Below are 16483 nucleotides of genomic sequence, written 5' to 3' on the forward strand. Positions count from 1 at the left end.
ATTTTCACTATGATTTTAAGAGGTGATCTTCTGTAATTTTTTTTGCCTGTGCTCTAAAAACACACAAGTAAGATGCTCTGCAACTCAGTATTCCTCAGAAGCAGATAAAATTATGGTTGAGGAGAATTTTAATATCAAACTGTGTGAGAGGAAGACAAAAAGTACTTAAAAGCTTAAGTAAAACAACTGTTGGAGAATCATGTGGTTTTATCTTCATCTCAAGTTGATCTTGTGCACCAGGTTTATTCTGACTGCCGAGAAGGGATTTGAGTTCATCTTCCTGGCTGAGTGAAACAGCCTGGCTTGGTCTGAGAAGAAGGAGACCTAGTCAGGACAGTTCTCCTGTGGTAGAACCATACAGGGCTGAAGCCCTCACCAGACTGGTGTCTGTGTAAAAGCAACCAAGCAACCATTTCCAACTCACTGAGGTGCCCAGGAGATGAGGGCAGAGCCCTGCTGGCACGAGGAGGGCTCTTGGTTGTGAGAGGAACCCGTAAGAGCAAGAGAAGAAGAGCTCGTGCACATCCTCACATACTTGGTATTTTGGGCCAAAGCTGGCTCCTGGGCTACTCTCTCACCTCCCCACAAGTGTCTGGGTTGTAACTATCTTTTGGTGGCGTTATAGTTGAGTAATTAAATACTGTTTATTTAGCTGTAAACTTCCACTTGAGGATTCTTATTTGCCACCTCTTAGTTACCGAAGATTGGACTTGAAACCTTGGCTGAGTAAAAACTGTCAGGGCTCGAACGTTCACATCTTTTGGGAAAAGCTGTCATCCCGACACTAACTAGGACACCTGCATCCTGTTTGATTGCAGGGAAGCTGGCCTTGGGTTTACACATCCGCATGACAGGGCATCCAGAACATTGATATTCACAGGGGAAGCCGGGCAGGAGGAGCTGCCACCTGCTCAGTGCTTGCTCATTTTCCTATGTGCCTCCTGATGACACAAAATGAATGCAGGCTTGCAGCCTGTCTTTGTACAGAGTCAGTGTGGCGTGAGAGCTTTATTTCCACAATAGCAACTTTGTTTTGCAAATTCAGCTTTGCTGAAAGTAGATCCAGCTTCCCTGAGAAATAGGATTGTATCTAGTTACATCACAGCTGATTTTGGTGCCATCTGCTTCCTTGTTTTTAAATTACAGCACTCTCTCTTTAATAAAAATCTTCACCACTTCGGTAGCCTCACTCAATTTCTGTTGTCCTATTTCTCATTGGATTCCGAGGTCATCAACATTTTGCAATATGGAAATCAGTTTGTCTGTCAAGATGGAGTTCAGCTCCATTCTGTCATGTCTATTGTGTCAGAGGAAACTGATGTGGAATATAAATATTCAGTAAAAGATCTGCACTCGCGCCTGTAGCAGTTTTAAAGAGAAGGTGCTTCAGTTCCCAAACATCACTCTGACAACTTCACATTCCATTTTTGAACACATTCTGCTGCTTATTTTTATTGAAAAACAAATGGCTGTAAGACATTTCCAGAGAGTGTTTGGAGGTATGCAGCTTACCTCTTCACGTTGCATGCATGCTTTGGGCTGGAAGACTTTTCCCAAAGGAGACTGGGAGAAAAGCAGCAAGCCTTAGCTTGTGTCCCTGTGCCTGCGCACAGAGAGCCAGGAGCTGACGACAAGTGACCACTGCTGTGTCCACGTCCTGTATTCAAAAGGAAATAACCCTGAAAATGATGCAGGATCCCCACCTGTGGCACCAGTGTTCCCACTGTGTCTACAGAGAGAAACCGCAGACAGATACTTAGCCACAAGTGCAGGAATACGTACTGCTTCTGCGTGGGCTGGATGTGTGATATGTGATGGATCACTGCTAAATGCCACCTGATGTTACAGCAGGTCAGGGAGACAACTACCAGCCTTTCAGAAAACGCTACAGGTATTATATAAAACCACCAAAACCAATGATTGAGCTCTTCTAAGGAGAGGAATTAAATTCTCATGTCTGAGTTGCTTTTAAAAACATCCTCGTGCCAGAGGACTTAGTAAAGAAAGCAAATTACTGCTGTCACCCAACTCTCAGCTATTTCATTTCTTAATTATGGGTGTTTAACTTCATGCTATTTTCTTCATATGTGCACTGCCCTGTGATGCACTATTGTTCAAAGAAAAACCACCAAGGACTTTCAAAAAGCAGAAGAATAGAAGTATCATAGAACTTCATGCTTGAAAAAGAAATGTAAATGCGTGCTTTCTCTGGAGAAATGCTTCCCGTCAGAATCCTGCTCAGCAGGCAGGAAAAAGCATTCAGTATAAATTACAGGATTTAAATGATGTCGCTTTTCAAAATATCTTTTGCCATTACTATAAAGTCAGAGCTGTCTGACAGCTTCCCAGGGTGCTGAGCAGTTTTAACACCAACAGAGATTTTCATTTCCAGAAGCGTAACAGCACAATAAACTTCTTCTACTTACTGGCATCAGTGCATGCTCGAGAGCACTCCTACATCTGGGCCAGTCCTGCCTCCTCACCTCTGCATCAGAGAAATGGTGGAAGCTTTGCTGAGTGAGGAGAATGACAGCAGAGCTCATGATGGGTCTCCTGCGGTGAGGACAGCATGATGCTCATCCCTCCTAACCTGCAAACAGCAAAACCAAACCTGTCTGCCAAGAGTGCTTCATCCCAGTCCTGGCAGGGTGTCCTCTCTCACAGCCCAATGGGGAGGTTTGCTGTTTGTATGAGCTTTGTGCCAGCAGAGATCCTGCTTCTCCAGGTGGACCACTGCTGGGAACGTGCAATGGAAATTTATGAGTCAAAAAAGAAAGCTCGCTCTAAAAGAACACCTGGAAGATGATGCCGATGAGAAATTTTCAACATGTGCTTCCAAATTCAGAAGAATTTGGACACATTCATATCTATTTCTTTATTTGTAGCTCATTTTTCAAAGCTTTCTGTAAAGTAGGCAGAAGTGTGAAAAGATGTAACTGTTCAAATCATGTTTGTTAATTATGGAAACATTCATGGGGATGGCTCAAACTACTTTTACAGTGTTTTCTTGACTGAAGGCACAGTAAGAAGCTCCATATGACAAATGTTTTTCTCATGTTTTACCATTAGAAAACATTTTTGAACATGTTTTTAAGAGATCTGTATGAAACCATGAGATCAACAGGCCAAAGCTAGTTCTGTGCAGACCTTGGCTCCACCAAGCATGCAATAACCCACCACTCAAGTCCAGTAACAGAAAAGAACTTGGCACTTGCCTCAGTCTGAACATGAGGACCTATGGCCAGCCAGCGCCTGGTTTGATGGTTCAACAGGCACTATGATGAGGATCTTTAAAACAGAAATCAGCCTGCAACACAGTTGAAAAATTCTGCTGTGTACTGCATTTTCTGGACGACTTATCATAGGAATAAATACGTCAAACAGAAAAAAAGATATGTTTCTCAACCATAGATGCTTTTTCATTTGATTTTAAAATGTTCTTTCACCCAGTGTGTTTGCTGACAGTGCTCAGGTGACAGTGTGATAGAATTTCCTACAAACATCCCAACATCCCAAGTCATTTTTTCCTAAACAAAATCAATACATCAAAGCTGGTAGTAATACAATCCAAAAGTTCAGACTATAACTTTTATTCCTACATACATCTGGACATCTGAGATTCTTTCACTTGGTACCATGATGGCATAGGGCAGCTCTTCACACTGGCTCACAGAATCTCAGAACTGTAGGGGTTGGAAGGGACCTCTAGAGATCATGGAGTCCAACCCCCTGCCAGAGCAGCTCCCTAGCCCAGGTTGCACAGGTAGGCGTCCAGGCGGGTCTGGAACGTCTCCAGAGAAGGAGACTCCACCACCTCTCTGTGCAGCTGTGCCACTGCTCCCTCACTGCACTGTGGCAAGTTCCCACATACATTTGTGTGGAATTTTGTACGCTTCATTTTGTGGCCATTTCCCCTCGTCCTATCACCACACACTGCTGAGAAGAGTCCGGCCTCACCTTTTGCCTCCTGCTCCTTAGATATTTATAGACGTGGATCAGATCCCCTCTGAGACTGACAAAGGGATCGTGACTTATGTATTACACACCATCTTCTCAGGTGTCACTGCAAGCAAGGCACTCATAGCTTAAAACAGCTTAGATGCGTAATTTAACGTAACACGGGAACGGAGCTCTTGGAAGACGAGGACCAGAGAAGGGCGTTACTCCATCACTCTGATGCCCGCGCGCAGGGGGCTCCCGCCAGCCCAGCCGCGCCGCTCCGCCTTACGGCAGCACCACATGACCGACGCCGCGCGCCGCCCGCCCGTCACGGCGAGAGAAGGCGGGAGGCCGCGAGGGGTGGGGCCACGCGCGGCGCCGGCGCTTCCGGTTGGGCGGCGGGCGGGCCCGGGGGGGCGGTGAGGCGGCCGCCATTCGGCCGCGCGCCTCCTCCTGGCGCCCCCCCGCCCCCTCCTCCTCCTCCCCGCCCCTCGCACGGCCCGAACCCGCCAGCGTCGCCGGCCCGGCCCGGCCCGGCCCGGCCCGCCCCGCTGCCGCCGCCTTTCCCTGGGCTGCACCCGGCCGCTGGAGGTGCTTCGGCGGTGAGTGCGGTCGGAGGGGGGCCCTCCCCGCCGCCCCTCCAGTGCCGGGCGGGCTCCTCTCCCCCTTGGGCGGCGGGCCGGGGCCTTCCCCTTGCTCGGGCGCCGCCGCCGCCTCGGGGCCGGGGGGTGGCCGCTGGGTTCGGGTCGGGGCGAGGCCGAGGGGGCGGTGACGCTGGTCGGAGACCGCGGGGCGGGATGGGAGCGTCGGGAAATAGCGCCGGGGCTGTCGGAGCCGGCCTCGTGCGGAGCCGGGCCCCGCGGGAAGGAGGGTCCGCGGCACGGGAGAGCGCCCGGGCTGGTAACCCGGCACTGCCGGCAGCTGGAGGCGGCTGCGGCGCGGGCCTGGTGAACGCTTTGCCGTGGGAGATGGACGTCCGGACTGCGTTCTTCCCCGAGCTGTCCTCACGTGGAGTTCTGTTTCGGTGGAGTTCTTAGCCCGAGGTCACCGCGGGAAGGGTATGGTGCAGCGTGGTTGGGTGTGCTGGTTGGCCCAGTGGTTCTTCATCCACTCAGCTCTGCTGCAGTATGTTTTTTGAGGTCAGTTTCAGAAGCTAGCTGGGTCATATTGCTAATATAGAGTCGGACTGCCTTATCACAAAACTGGAATTTCTTATCCTGAATCTCCATGTAGGTATGTCAGACACTTTGCGCTTTAGGTTGCCCTTAGGTCTTACATTAAGAACTCACGTTGCTCTGTAGACTTGTCCTTCTCTTAGCAAAGATGAAAGTCCCACGAGGTAGCTGAAGTGCTGTGTCCTTCGTGTTTCCGGAGCCATCGGCGTCAAGCATTGATGTCACTGTTCAACTGTCCTCTGACTTGAACCTCTTCTGGAAACATGGGACTGCATCATGCAACAGCTCCCTTTCTGGACCAGGTGCCTGCTCTCCCAGCACCTCTCTCAGTGTTGTTGGCTGGCAAGGTCGGGGTGTTGGAACCTTCTCTCCTAGAGTGGTTTTAAAGACTGGACTCGGTGATCACTGCTGAGGGAACACTGCACAAATGGGATGGCTGGTGGCGGGCAGATGGGCTGCAAGTGCAGTCAGGTTTCTGTGGGCTCTGCAGGTTAGCACGAGCATGGTGCTGCCTCTTGTTCCCTGTGTGCTGGAGCCAACCCTCGCATCTCCTCTGTGTGCATTGGGAAGTGCATGCTCTGCTGCACCACTGCCTGTGGGAGCTGAGCTTCTGTTTCTTGTCAGCCATCACACAGGTTCAAGAGAAGCATGGTGTTGCCACCAGGCTGCTACCATCTACTTCTTGGCGCTGCAGGAATGTGTCACTTTCCTTTTTGCTTAAACACAGCAGCAGTCTGATCTGCTCCTACTGGTCAAAGCACTGGTGCATCTGTATCCAGCTCTCTGGTGCTAGGTACTAACTTTACAATCAACCATCTTCATCAACAGAGGATGTGGCTGAAATCTTTGCCTGCCTGTTGTTGATGAAAGTGAACAGCCATCTTTCTTGTGCAGTGACAGGACTTGTCAGAGCAGAACTGTGATGAGTGGCACCCTATAAAAGTGGGAGGATTATCCGAGGAAGACATTTCTAGAAGTATGGGCTGACTTCACTCTTTGCCTGGTGAACTGATAGGGTGATGTTGTGCACTTGTGTAGGAGGTTGCTGGAAACCATTTCTTCATGCCAGTATGTCACTCATTTTTCAAGATTCTGTGGATGGCAGCACTATTTTTAAGTCCCACTGGATATGGAGAAGCCAGTGCAGGTGTAGGGAACCATTTAGAATTTATGACTTTCTTCTGAGGGCCTTTGAACCTGCACTGACATCCATGATGTGCTTTGCACATCCTCGTTCTCTGATTGTCTCTCATTAGGGTCAATTCTTTATCAGGAGGAAGAGAAGTATAACTCTTTCTGTGAGGTTTGACTGGTATTGAAGGATGATAGAACATTGCCATAGTCTTAAATTCTGTATGACGTGTTAAAAACAACCTGTAATTTTTTGTGCTCACAGGCAGTATAGATCTTTAGCTTTGAGCCCTTCCTTGCTTTGCTCTATCACTGCCTCACAGCAATCACAGCTTAGCTCCTGTATAGGATGAAAGCGGGGATGCACTAAATTTTGCAGCGGTGTAAAATGTTTCTTAAACAGATGTTTAGCTGTGGAATTGGAATGGGATTGAGAAGGGGAGACATTTTGTTAGTTGCCAGAGTCATTGTGTTGTGCCTAACACTGGGTTGATGTTTGCTGGTACACAGCGTCTCCTGCAGATTTGTTTTATGCCACTGGGAGGTTTGTGAGAGGCGTTGGGAAGAATGGCTAATCCTGTACTGGGATCCTGACGAACAATGAGATGCCGAATCCTGGAACTGAGTCTGAAGTGACCGTAAGTCCTTCTGGGGAGGAACTAGGAGATCTGTCTGCTTTCTGCTTAGTTTGGGCTCTTCCTGTTGCTCCACTTAACACAAACTGAATCCCTTTGTCAGATTTGTACTGTCCTGGATGTTGATTTGTGTCCCTGTAGGCCAGCAAAAACCTGTGGTTGAGCTAAGAGCTGAGCTGATACCGGTGCTGTTACCGTGCCTGATACCTGTGGTGTGGTGAGCTTGTGGACAGGAGCACTTTGCTGTTCAGATTCAGTGAAAATCTTCATGTCTTAAAGAAGCCTTGGCTGCCCTTAGCTGAAGTTTAGTATCACAAACTCCAGAATCCTAGTGGAAGCTTCTTTTGTTATCAGTACTTTGTCTTGAAGTAGAAGCAGAACGAGGGGATAGGGCAAGTATAAATGCTGGATTTCAAACTTCTGCTTCAGTCGTAATACGTTCTTACGTAGTTAATTCTTTTGGGTTGTATTTGTAGTTTGTACATCACCGCTCTGCATAATGAGGAAAGCAGGAGAATCCAGAGCACTGTGTTGTTGCGAAGCGGCATGAAGCCTCAGCTCCAGTTACTGTGGCACGGGGTGTCCTGCAGCTGTGGGTTGGGACCTGACAGAGCGTTCAGAAAAACTGCCCAGCAGTTATTTGTACTTGAGTGAATGGAGAAGCTGTGGATGCCCCTTCCTTGGTGGTGTTGAAGACCAGGCTGGATGGGAACTTGGAACTAGGTGGGTCCCTTCCAACCCAAACCATTCTGTGACTCTAAGATAGAGGAAGGCAGTAATTGTGGCTATGTGGAAGCATAGGCATTTTGAGCTCAAAGGGAGACATGAGTAGGGATATTAACAAGAAAGTCTTACAGACTTGACGTTCAGATACATGCTCGGTGAACCTGCTACATTTAAATGGCAGTGTGTTACTAGTGGCTCAGCACTGTGCAGATTTGTTACTGGTTTCAGAATAGCTACTTCAGAACTAGGTTCACTGATCTGTACAGTCATGGCCTAAGATGTGGCAGCACTGAGGATCTCTTGCTCAGTAGTATGCCTAAATGAAGTAGAGATGTCAGCAGAAGAGGCGCTTTCTGTAGTGACTGCCAGTTACCATGTGCCAGTTACAAAATCAAGAATGGTGAGTACAAGAGGAGGTATCCCAAATTCCTTAATGTTACCTCATATGTAGAGGCTTGAATGTCAACCTTTTAATATCTGGAGATGAAAAATGAGGAAGTGCCTGTAACTTTTCCATTTCTAGAATCACTTCCTGGTTTGAAAAGCAGCACCTGGGCTGGCTTGTGGAGGGGAGGCAGGGACTTTTTCTCACTATTGCATTTGAAAGAAAATGAAAATTTTCATTGTAGAGTAAGATAGGACCAAATAAAAGGAGAGGATGGGAGACTGGGTGAAGTAGAGTTGGGAGATGAGAGTAACAGGTAACTCCAGAAATAGCAGCATGTAGGTACTGTACAAGGAGGAGGAAAATCACGAGAAGAGTAGGAGAGAATACCTGGAAAATTGTGTTGTGTACTGTGAGAATTTCAGTTTTATTTTACTGTGTTCTCTAGAGGGAGAAAAATAAATAGAGAATTCAGGTTAATGCCAATTTTGTATTCTCTTCCAGGTCTGAAAATGTGATTAATGCAGTATGTTTTTATTGTCCTGGTTATGGTCTGCTGAGATTGGGTTAAAACTCATTTGTTTTCTATAGGTCCACGTGATCAGTTAATTGGTTTTGACTTTAAAAATTTCCTTTTCGCCCATTGATGCAAATCTCAGCCAAAAAAAGAGAACCTGAATTCCTAGGGAATTGTGGATCTTTTGGAGTGTTAGGACAAGGTTTGCTATGGGTTTTTCCAGCTGGCAAGTTGTTTGCTATTGCATGGATACAGGCCTTTGTATGGCTTCTCCAAGTGCTGGAATATAGTAACTTCTACCAAAAAACTCCTTCCAGTTCAACATGGGTTGAGAGTGATAAGGCAAGGGGGAATGGTTTTAAACGAAGACAGGGGAGATTTAGATTAGATGTCAGGAGGAATTTTTTCACTCAGAGGGTGGTGACATTGGAACAGGTTGCCCAGTGAGGCTGTGGATGCCCCATCCCTGGAGGCATTCAAGGCAAGGCTGGATGTGGCTCTGGGCAGCCTGCTGTAGTGGCTGGCAACCCTGCCCATGACAGGGGGATTGAAACAAGATGATCTTTGAGGTCCTTTTCAACCCAGACCATTCTATGATTCTGTGAATAACTGTTAGAGCAGTGCAGTCACTTCTCATAGATGGCACGTTCTTCTCATATGTGTAAAGCATGATTCATCTTCAGGCTCTGCCTGTGGACCTACCATGCTTCTTGACTGGAATAAGTGCTTGTTTTGAAGAGCTGCCTGTTCCTGTGGCTTAATGTGAAGTGCCTCGATACAGCATGTGCAAAGTCATCGTTCCATGAGCAACCACACCAGTGCACCTTTATTTCTTGTGAATGCATACCCTCTGTCCTTCAGCCAGTTCCTTCCTGCTTTTTGCTGTGCCCATGCCATCCTTCAGCAGTACTGCTAGTCTGCTTTTGTTCTGTCCCTGAATCTGTCCCTGGGTCAGACACTGCTTGTTCTGCAGGTTTTAAGACTGGTTGCGTACCGGCCACGTACTAATTACAGGCTAAACAAAACCAGTAACAGTTAAGTCAAATCTTCAACCTTTATATCAGCAATGACTTTCCTTTAGCTTTTTACTGCTCATTACTGTTTTTCATGGAACTTGTAGAAATTTAACCTGAGATTATATTGCTTTGTCCACTTTGATTGGTATTCACCGAGGGGCAATATGTTTGTGTGAGTCTCTTTATCCATAAGAAAAGAGGGTTAAACAAATCCGTTAGGAATAAATTGAGAATACTTGCGTTGGGTACATATTTTCTGACTAGTTATTTATATATATACACTTGGGCAGGAAAAATAATGTTAAATTGGCACACAGTCTTTGTATTTGGATGCATGTCTTACAAATTAGGTTGATACGGTAGCATGTAATATTCTTTAATTTGAATGTACAGGGGAAAAAAAAAAAGAAAGCAAAGTGTGCCATTTGCAGAGCTACTGAGAAATGTCCAAATATTCCTTTACAGCAGTGATAACATCCACGTGTAGGTGGAAGCTGGTTATAGAACGTCCTGTCATTCAGACTTCATTTTCTGTTTTCTGTGGTTGGCAATCAAGGTGGCTTCTGATGGAGGTGATGAGATGTAGCCAAATAGTTAAAAATGCTTTGCATTTCTGATGCTGCATTTCTGTGTTTTTGTTGGCTTTTACGAGGTCTCACGGAAGCAATAATTTTGAGACATTTCCATCCCATCTCGAAACAAAATATTTTGTATATGAGGGCTGGCACACAGCTTCGATAAAACTCACTGCTGTTAGATTTTTTGAGATAGTATTGTTGATGCTATTAGGGCAACAAGATGAAATAATGGCAAGATTGTTCTTACAATAGATAAAGTTCTTATGAGCAGTGGCTTTTATTTTTTCACGTAATTAGTGAAAGGAAAATAATGTTTAATACGGGAAGGCAGAGCGTAGGATTGAGGCTTCTGTTATCTTATTGAATTTTTTTGTTTTGTTTTGGCAAAAACATTTAATTTGTTCCAGAATTTTATGATGGAAAATGCAGTTTTGAAATGGCTTGTTTTTGCTGGCACTGTTTCACAGTACTTTCTGATTTCAGTTTACATGAATAACATAAACAAAACCACTTCAAATCTTGGAAGAAAGGACAACTGAGAAAGCAAGTCGTTTATCAAATGGAATGTGAACTTAACTGTTCATTACCTGGATTCTTTTCTTAGAGTTAGGTATTTTTTACATTATTAGGAAGGCCTGCTCTTAGGTAAAGCTTTGTTTTTTCAAGTTCTGCTGATGCAAGATGACTTGTAAATGCCAGAGCAGCCTATACTTGGATTTCTCTATGAAGTAGTTAGTACCTGTGCAAAACTTATGCTTTCCAAAATGATGGGGGGAGGGGGAAACGTAGTTATTTGACAAAGCTAAAATTAAATAACTGTACAGATTTTTTTTTCCTTTGTTGCAGGAACTCTGAAGCTTGCTGTGAAGGTGAAGTGCTGTGAAAACTATTAACGTAGAAAAATGGACATGTTGCAGATACTGCGTAAAACCACAGAACACTTGGAGTGTGATCACTGCAGCTTCAGAGGAACAGACTATGAAAACATACAAATTCACATGGGCACCATACACCCGGAGTATTGTGATGAAATGGATGCTGCTGGTTTGGGTAAACTTATATTCTATCAAAAAAGTGCAAAACTGTTTCACTGCCACAAATGTTTCTTTACCAGCAAGATGTATTGCAACGTGTATTATCACATCACAGCACAACACGCGGCACCAGAGAAATGGAACGAGGAGCAGAAAGGACAGGTAGAAGGAGGTTCAGATTCCTCCAAAAAGAATGGTGCTGCGGAGCCCCAGAAGTCTTCCCCTTCCCCCGAGTCACTCAAACCTGCCCTTTCTCCTGAAGTCCCCAGATCTGAATCCAAGCTTCAGAAATCATCGGTGTCCCCAGAGTCCCAGAAGTCAGCTCAGACATCTTCCTCTGAGCCGGAGAAGTCAGCCCAGATCATGTCCTCAGATTCAGAAAAGTCAGTTCAGGCTGTGTCTCCAGATCTGGAGAAATTAGTCTCAGCTGTGTCCTCAGACTCAGAAAAATCATCCCCTGATGCATCCCCAGACCCACAGAAGCAGTCCCCTGATGCATCCCCAGACCCACAGAAGCCAGCCCCTGCCGTGTCTCCAGACCCACAGAAACCAGCTGTGGCTGTGTCTCCAGAGCCCCGTCGCCATTCCCCTGCTGTATCGCCAGAGCCCCGTCGCCATTCCCCAGCAGTCTCTCCAGATCTCCGTCGCCATTCCCCTGCTGTATCACCTGAGCCCCGTCGCCATTCTCCAGCCGTGTCTCCAGAGCCCCGTAGATACTCCCCGGGTGTGTCACCAGAGCCAAAGAAACCTACTCCAGCTGTATCCCCTGAACCACGAAGGTATTCCCCAGCTGTGTCTCCAGAGCCTCGGAGGCATGCTTCTCAGATGCGTAGGCCTGCTTCTGCTGCTTCTCCTGAAAGCCGGCGGCCTGCTCCTGCGGTTTCGCCAGAGTCGTGGAGACCTGGTCCTACTGTTTCCCCCGAACCCTGGAGGTCTGCGCCTCATGAGATGCAGAAGTCTTCCACAGTTTCTCCCTGGGCTCCAAAGGCTTCCATAGAGTCCCGAAGGTCTGCCCCCGAGTCCCGAAGGTCTGGCCCTGTTGCATCACCCGAGTCCAGGAGGCTCGTATCTGACTCGTGGAAATCTACGACCTTTTCTGAATCCCAGAAGTCCACTCTTGTTTCTACTGAGCCATGGAAACCCATCTCATCTGTTTACCCAGAAGGCTGGAAACCCGTTCTGTCCCCTGACACGTGGAAGCATTCTTCCTCTGTTTCTCCTGAGCTTCGGAAGCCTAGTCATTCCGTTTCCTCTGACTCTTGGAAGTCTTCTTTCTTCCCTGAGGTCCGTAAGCCTGCTACTTCGGTGTCTCCTGAATCTTGGAAACTCTCTGAGTCCCGGAAATCTATGTTTTTTTCTGAAACTCAGAAGTCTTCCTCTGCTGCTTCCTTTGAGGTTCAGAAACGAGCCCATTTCCCTGAGCCTCGGAAAAGAGCTCTGTTCCCGGAGTCACGTAAATCTAATCCTGCTGTTTCTACTGATGTCCAGAAACGTGCTGTCTTTTCTGAGACCCAGAATAAGGTGTCTGCTTCTCTTGCTTCTACTGAAGGCCAAAAACATGCCTTATGTTCTGAAGCCCAGAAGTCAGCTCTTGTTTCTCCTGAGATCCAGAAGCATGCCCTATTTTCCGAAGCCCAGAAACTTGCTGCCATTTCCCCTGAACTTCAGGACCATACTTCCTTTTTGGAGTCTCAGAAGTCAGCTTCTCCTGAGATTCAGAAACACGGTTTCTTCACTGAGGCCCACAAACAGGCTCATTCTGTTTCTCCAGACGCACAGAAACAAGCTCTTTTTCCTGACTCCCAGAAATCTGCTGTATGCCCTGATATTCAAAAGCAAGCTGTATTTTCTGAGATGCAGAAACCTGCTGCTTCTATGTCCTCTGATGTCCAGAGACATACTGAAACTACTGTAGCTTCTGAAATCCCGAAAAACATCCTGTTTTCTGAGTCCCACAAATGTGTTCCAGGTTTTTCCTCTGAGCCCCAGACACCCAGCGAGTCTGGGGAGAGTGACTTTCTTTCTCACACTTTAGATGATCAGAAACCACTGGATGACTTATTCTCACCAGATGAACAATCCATATTAGCCAAAGAATCACCTGAAGACATGTTATACTCGTGCCCAAAAAAGAAGCCCAAGAAGGAAAACCAGGACAACTCGGATTCTGAACTGAATAGCAGCGAGTGTGGAAAAGCAGAGATGGACTCGATGGAGATGAAGGAGCAAGAATCCAACAGTGACCAAGAGCAATATGATATGGAGTCCTCTGATTATAGAGAGAGCAAAATAGATGCAACTACTCCCACTCAGCCGCAGTGTGTTCTTCAGTTTACCGAAGAGAAAGAGGCTTTCATTTCTGAGGAAGAAATAGCAAAGTATATGAAGCGTGGCAAGGGAAAGTATTACTGCAAAATTTGTTGCTGTCGTGCAATGAAAAAAGGAGCCGTCTTGCATCATTTAGTCAACAAGCATAATGTTCAGAGCCCGTACAAATGTAAAATATGTGGCAAGGCTTTTCTCTTGGAGTCCCTGCTTAAAAACCACGTTGCTGCTCATGGTCAAAGTTTGTTGAAGTGTCCTCGTTGTAATTTCGAATCAAATTTTCCCCGAGGCTTTAAGAAACACTTAACCCATTGCCAAAGCCGTCATAACGATGATACACCTAAAAAACATTTGGACAGCCTTGAACCACTTGAAGAACAAATTTAACTTGTATTTTTCCTCGTGTTAGAAAAGCTGAATTGACGACAGTGTTCAAAAGTGTTGCTGTATGTTAACCGAGTAGTTTAGCTGATCTGACAAGTCAGAAGATGCATGGTTTGTTGTACAATGTTTAGCTTGTCTTATAGCTGTTTGACTGAAATTATTTACTATCAAAAGTCATTTTAAATACGCGTCCATGTCTTTTTATTCCCCATCAGTAGAGTCATATTTTTTTGGATGTACTATGTTTTTGAAACCAAAATGGATACAAACTAGTTTTGTAAAGATTTGTAAAACGTACAGGCAATTAAGGACTGGAGTGGCAAGCAACCCATGTATTTCTGTGAAGAACGATCTTGGTTTTTTGCATTTGTTAGATGTCTTATTTTTAAAAATGTTTTTATCAAATTTTTAAGATGAAATTTCTTACCAAATTAAAGGTGAATGAGCCAGGCACGAGAAACTACCAACCCTTCTGGAATAACTTGGCCCCGAGGTTGTAATTGAGTGTGTAGTCATTTGTTGGAAATTTCTTGCACTCAATTCTGTCTTTCTTGTCTCAGTTTTAGAAGCATTGAGGTACTTACTTTGTGATTATGTACTTTGGCCATGTTTTAAGCATGAACTAATATACATTAAATTTGATGGAGTAACGTCAGACTACGTATAGCTCAACATTTTCTCTTGATAATTCTGATGTTTGTAATGTCAGGAAGGAATACATTTCTTGTATCTGGTAAAATGTTATGCTTTAATCTTTTAACAATAAAAGAAAACACCCAAACCTGGCATTGGCCGTTTCTCTTTTCCTCCAAAGCAAAAGCAGAACTTTTCATGTTCAACACATTGCCTTTGGCAACAGAAGATGCCAAATTACCCTAGGGTTCGACTCTGAATACTTCACATAGGTACTTCATAATTCAGCAGGAGCGTGAATTATAAATGGAGGTAGTATGAAGAAGGTTTCATTTTCCCTAGGCTAAATTATGGGTGGAATGAAGCAGCTGTAAATGTTGGTTTAGAATTGGAAGGTGGTAGTATTAAAAAAACAACCAAACCCAAAACAACAACAACCAAACAGGAAGCTATTGGACTGGAAGATCTCCATGAGTAAGCTCCTACCTACAAGCTTCAGAGTGATGTGATTGAAGCCTGTGTTGAGCCTGCTATCTTGTGTTTCAAGAATTCTGGAAAGGAGGAAAAAAGCATTTAAGGCTTTATACTTAAGATGTCTTCTTGTTGTCGAGAGCAAGCTTTCTTGCAAGGTGCTCTTGGGCTCAAGACTAGAATTCTAGGTTGTTTTTCTTCCTATGATTAACTACAGAGAAATCTAAGGTAAGAGTTCATCGATCTAGCTCTTGACTACTAGAAGCTCTACTAGTTTTACTTTGTGTAAAAGCTGCCTTCCTCCTCATCTGTGATTCAATCAGTCTTGGCACAGCCATTTGGTTAAAAATATGCTGTATACCATTGGAGTAACAGGAAGAAATCAAGGAAGGATTTGTTTGACTTGAGAGTGGTATGGCTCTTGGGAAACTGAAGGACGTTTCTGGTGTGTGCCTTTTGGTGTTCAGACTGCTGTTTCACCATACACTCTAGTAGTTCTGAGGTCCTTAAGATGCGTAGGAGGATCTGATGGGATTGAGTATAGCATATTGTGTCACCACAACTGTCCCTGAGCTCATGCATAATATTTTAACAAGGGTAGAAGAGAGGAAGAAGTTGAACTGCTTGCCATTGTGCTGCTGTTACAACCTGGTCTGAAGAGATTTCCATCTAAGTAAGTTGTGGTCAGATAATTGCACACACAGCTTTTGGTATTTACTTTCCATGGGGAGAGAGGTTGATGGAGGAAGTATCAGAGCTAGATAAATCAACTTAAAACTTGGAGAATGGAAGTGAGCATGTGAGACTGAGAAGGAAACAGATGAATGCATTGGGGTTGCAGCAGAATTCCAACCTATCTATGTATAGTTTGCAGTAATCTGAAAAAAACATGATTAATTACTTTTAAGGTACGTAACATACGTGAACAGTTCCTGGTGCAGGTATGATACTTGGCATTTTCTTTCATACAGGTTTATACAATGTAGTTTAGAGTGTACTAAAATTGGGCAAACAAAATGGTTTCTGATGGATTTCTTAGTCAAAGGAGAAGTCCAAAATGTGCTTTTTAACTACAGGCACAACCAAGCTGGGTCGCCACTTGGACATGGATCAGTTGTCTCTAGAGGTCACAACCATGTGTATCCTATGCATAATTAACACTGAAAATTATATAGAAAATATCAGTAAGTTTTCAGTGTATCTTGTAAAGCTAACAAGGCTCAGAAATGTCTTTGCTGCTGCTATTTGTACATAACTAAGCTGAATGCATTTTGAGGCTTTCTGCTTGGTATGTCCTGCAGACTGCATTTCAGTCTGGACTCAAGGGAACTGGAAGTCAACAAATGAAAAAACAAGTAATTTCCCCACGATGGCACAGAAATCGTGAAGGTTAGTTTTCTCTGCTTCCCACCTGTTGGGAAACACTTGGTTGTTTGCTTTTTTCCTGCACTAATGAACAACAATGCATGTTGATGTCAGCATAGTACGATCATTTCCCAACTTTGGTGCATACGCTCAGTTTGTAGTTGGGTAC

General features: G+C 45.1%; 1 protein-coding gene across 5 annotated transcripts; it reads left to right on the top strand.

The window, feature by feature from the left end:
* The first annotated feature begins 4490 nt into the window (after positions 1-4490).
* CHAMP1 (chromosome alignment maintaining phosphoprotein 1) lies at positions 4491-14626 on the top strand. 5 transcript variants are annotated; one of them, XM_065741039.1, is made up of 3 exons: positions 4491-4541; positions 6756-6883; positions 10949-14626. In XM_065741039.1, the coding sequence occupies exon 3, from the start codon at positions 11005-11007 to the stop codon at positions 13846-13848; it is 2844 nt and encodes a 947-aa protein (XP_065597111.1). In that variant the 5' UTR covers positions 4491-4541; positions 6756-6883; positions 10949-11004; the 3' UTR covers positions 13849-14626. The 5 variants fall into 5 exon arrangements, with proteins under 5 accessions (XP_065597111.1, XP_065597113.1, XP_065597114.1 ...); XM_065741038.1 differs by lacking the exon at positions 4491-4541 and adding an exon at positions 5024-5416; XM_065741041.1 differs by lacking the exon at positions 6756-6883 and having other exon boundaries at positions 4497-4541.
* The last annotated feature ends 1857 nt before the right edge of the window (positions 14627-16483 follow it).

Source organism: Cyrtonyx montezumae, unplaced genomic scaffold, assembly GCF_038088225.1.
Source record: "Cyrtonyx montezumae isolate F1298 unplaced genomic scaffold, pur_monq_1.0 scaffold_3, whole genome shotgun sequence".
Lineage (NCBI taxonomy): Eukaryota > Metazoa > Chordata > Aves > Galliformes > Odontophoridae > Cyrtonyx > Cyrtonyx montezumae.